The 3,552-nt window shown below is 45.8% G+C and overlaps 1 protein-coding gene across 1 annotated transcript in view; it reads left to right on the forward strand.

The window, feature by feature from the left end:
• Positions 1-972: 972 nt before the first annotated feature.
• The window catches only part of DHX8 (DEAH (Asp-Glu-Ala-His) box polypeptide 8), a 57,500-nt gene continuing 54,920 nt past the window's right edge, over positions 973-3,552 (forward strand). Inside the window, exon 1 of the mRNA XM_011985987.1 lies at positions 973-1,234. Coding sequence (XP_011841377.1) covers positions 1,087-1,234 — 148 coding nt within the window. The 5' untranslated portion in view covers positions 973-1,086. The remainder of the gene's footprint in view (positions 1,235-3,552) is intronic.

The following is a 3,552-nucleotide window of genomic DNA, read 5'->3' on the forward strand; positions in this document are numbered from 1 at the left end:
ACTAAGGAGATCCGTGCTTGACAGACCAGAGACCAGCTCTACTGTGACCATCGTCTCAGCCTTGATTTTTTTTTTTTTTTTTTTTTTTTTTTTTTCTCACTCTGTTGCACTCTGTTGCCCATGCTGGAGTGCAGTGGTGCAAACTCAGATCACATCAACCTCTGCCTCCTGGGTTCAAGCGATTCTCGTGCCTCAGCCTCCAGAGTAGCTGGGACTACAGGCGCCCGCCACCACCACGCCCGGCTAAGTTTTCTATTTTCAGTAGAGATGGAGTTTCGCCACGTTGGCCAGGCTGGTCTGGAACTCCTGACCTCAAGTGATCCACCAGCCTCGGCCTCCCAAAGTGTGGCATTACAGGCGTGAGCCACTGCACCCGGCCTAGCCTTGTAATATTAACAGTAACTGCCATTTGCGGTGTGCCTACTCTGTGTCACACTCCTTGCAGTTATTCCATTTAGGGTAGAACAACATTATTCTAGTTTACAGATGAGAAAACTAAGGCCCCAGAGATTGATTTGCCCAAGCATCCAGCTGGCAGTGGAAGTGCCAGTTTCGTCCTGTGTAAAACGAGAGAAGTCAATCTACTGCCTACTGGCTTGTCAAGGGTCGCTTGAGATCGGACGACAGGAACCACAAAGAAGTGAGGCCGGGAATTTGCGGATCCACAGTAAAGCAAGTTTGTCTTTTTCCAGACGTGCATTAAGATTCCTTTTTCAAGTGTTCTAAAGCGCAGGCGCAGGCTGTTTTGCGGTTTCCTCCCGGCTTCTCTTGTGCAGGCCGGGGTCGCCCTCTGCCGACCCAGGGTGGGAGGGCGCTGAGTGAACGTTTCCGGGCCTGAGAGCGGGCGGAGATTTTTCTCGCCTGTAGAGGGCGCAGGTCGGCGTGCAGAATAACCCACTCTAGCTGTCCCTTCTTTAAGCACTTCCTGTCCGTTCTCTATGATCCATCCGGTTGTGACTTGATTTGTTCCTCAAATTTTCAATTTCCCGTAAACAAAGAGGACGCGCACCGACCCGGAAATGAAAGCTGGAAGCCGGCCCGAGTAGCTCTGATCGCCGGCCGTGGGGTCCTGCGTAAGCTATAGCCATGGCTGTGGCTGTAGCCGTGGCGGGAGCCATAATCGGGTCGGAGCCAGGCCCCGCGGAAGAACTTGCCAAACTCGAGTACCTGTCTTTGGTGTCAAAGGTTTGCACTGAGCTGGACAATCACTTGGGGATCAACGACAAGGACCTTGGTGAGCCCGGGGAGGTCCCTGTGGCCTCAGTTTGGGATTGAGGGAAGCGGAAGGAGAAAGGTGGTTGGTGGACAGAAAGTATGTTCGTATGAGTCTGTCTCTCTCTGTCGCAGACACCCGGACCCAGGGTACCCGCTGCCGTGGCCTCGGCTTGAGAGACCTCAAGAAACTTTAGAAACTTTTCCAGAGCTGTCAGTGAAGTCCGGGGCGATCATCTCTGCTTGATTGTTTTTTGTGGGTTTTTTTTCAGCCTCAATTAAACATGTTTAACAACAGCATCAGGTGCTGCGATGACGATGATGATGGCTGACGTTTATTGGGTGCTCACTGTGTGCTAGATGCGATGCTCAGCTCCTTATTGACATTTGCCTTATTTGGTCTTCACGCCACTCTGTGACATAGCAGTCAGCGTCTGTGCTTTTAACTGTGTTCTTTGACCGTTCATTCTGTACTCTTTTTTGAGACAGGGCCTCGCTCTGTCGCCCAGGCTGGAGTGCAGTGGCACGATCTCGGCTCACTGCAGCCTCCACCTCCTGGGCTCAAGCAATCCTCCCACCTCAGCCTCCCAAGTAGCTGGGACTACAGGCGCGCGCCACCAAGCTCACTAATTTTTAAATTTTTTGTAGAGACGGGGGTCTCACTGTATTGCCCAGGCTGGTCTCAAACTTACGGGCTCAAGCAGTCCTCTTGCCTCGGCCTCCCAAAGTGCTGGGATTACAGGAGTGAGCCATTGGGTCCTGTACTATGCCTTAAACACCAGTCACTAGATGTTTTGGGGCAAACTACATCTGGGGAACCCAAACTGAGGAATTAGAAAAGTTTAGGGTCCTAGAGCTAAGGCCATAGACAGATGAAGCCCTTATAAAGGTAAAAAGGATGGATGAGATGAAGGGCTTTGGTAAGTACAGCATTTCTTCCTCAGTTGTAACAGGAGCGAGGACAGAGAATATAGTTGCAGATTCAGATGAGTTTAGAGATTGGTGGTAGGAAGATGAGTGAGAGAGTTTCAGCCCACTCTTCAGTTTTCTAAATGAAGATGAAATCATCAATTGGAGGGATGGAAGGGAAGGGACCGGTGACAGGAGGGGTTAGGAAAGTTAGACGAGTGACCTTTGGTAAGATTCATAGTTTCTCTGAAGCTGTTTTTCTCATCTGTGAAGTGGGACAATGTCTTCACAGGGTCACCATGTAGCACTTAGGAAGATGCCCAAAAGTGTGATGCCAGTATATTTTTGTTTACTTTTTTCTCTTGCCTCCCAGGCAAGATGTGTCTGTCATATGTAATTTTTCCGCAGTATTCTTCTCTTTCAGTTAATAATGAGGTGATAATTTTGTCGGTTTTGCTATCTTGTTAATATGTTTCCTTTTTTCAGCAAATATTGAGCTGGGGGTTAGGCATACCACAGAGAACGAGACAGATTTCTGCTTTCAGGGAGCTTACTTTTCTCTCTGTTTTCGTTTTAACTCCTAATACCTTGGCCTTTTAGAGGAAACAAAAAAGTTATTGACATCTTCCAGTGTTTGTTTTGATGTTCACTTCATTTACGTACAAAAATAGAGCAAGGTATAAACTCCGTATTCTTTTAATTTATATATAGCTAAAGATCTCAATTAATTTGCAGAAAACTCACAAATATGCTTTTTCTGTTAAATACAGAATTATAAAACCAGTAACATTAAAAGTACTAACATTGGCCGGGTGCAGTGGCTCATGCCTGTAATCCCAGCACTTTGGAAGGCCAAGATAGGCCGATCACCTGAGGTCAGGAGTTTGAGACCAGCCTGGCCAACATGGTGAAACCCTATTTCTACTAAAAAAAAAAAAAAAAAAAAATTACAAAAATTAGCTGGCCGTGGTGGTGGGTGCCTGTAATCCCAGCTACTCAGGAGGCTGAGAAAACAGAATTGCTTGAACTCAGGAGACGGAGGTTGCAGTGAGCCGAAATCACGTCATTGCACTCCAGCCTGGACGACAAGAGCAAGACTTTATCTCAAAAAAAAAAAAAAGTACTAATATTGGTTTAATGTGATAGACTGTTTTTTGTTGAAACTAAATTGGCAGAGTTGGGTTTAATAACAGAAAGGCATATATTTGCTTCTTTTATGTTTTGTTTGCTGACTTGATTCTTTTGCTTTTGACCCTGATGAATGACTTACTAATTTACATATTTAATTTTTGGGGGAGTTTCCGATGAATACTGGAAAACCTGCTAGACAAATTCTGAAAGAGCTGTAATACTGGATTATCATTTAAATTAATGTTATTTTTACTGTTTTCACGAATGAATTTTTTTAAACTATGAATTAATTTTTTATAA

This window comes from Mandrillus leucophaeus, unplaced genomic scaffold (assembly GCF_000951045.1).
Source record: "Mandrillus leucophaeus isolate KB7577 unplaced genomic scaffold, Mleu.le_1.0 Scaffold290, whole genome shotgun sequence".
Lineage (NCBI taxonomy): Eukaryota > Metazoa > Chordata > Mammalia > Primates > Cercopithecidae > Mandrillus > Mandrillus leucophaeus.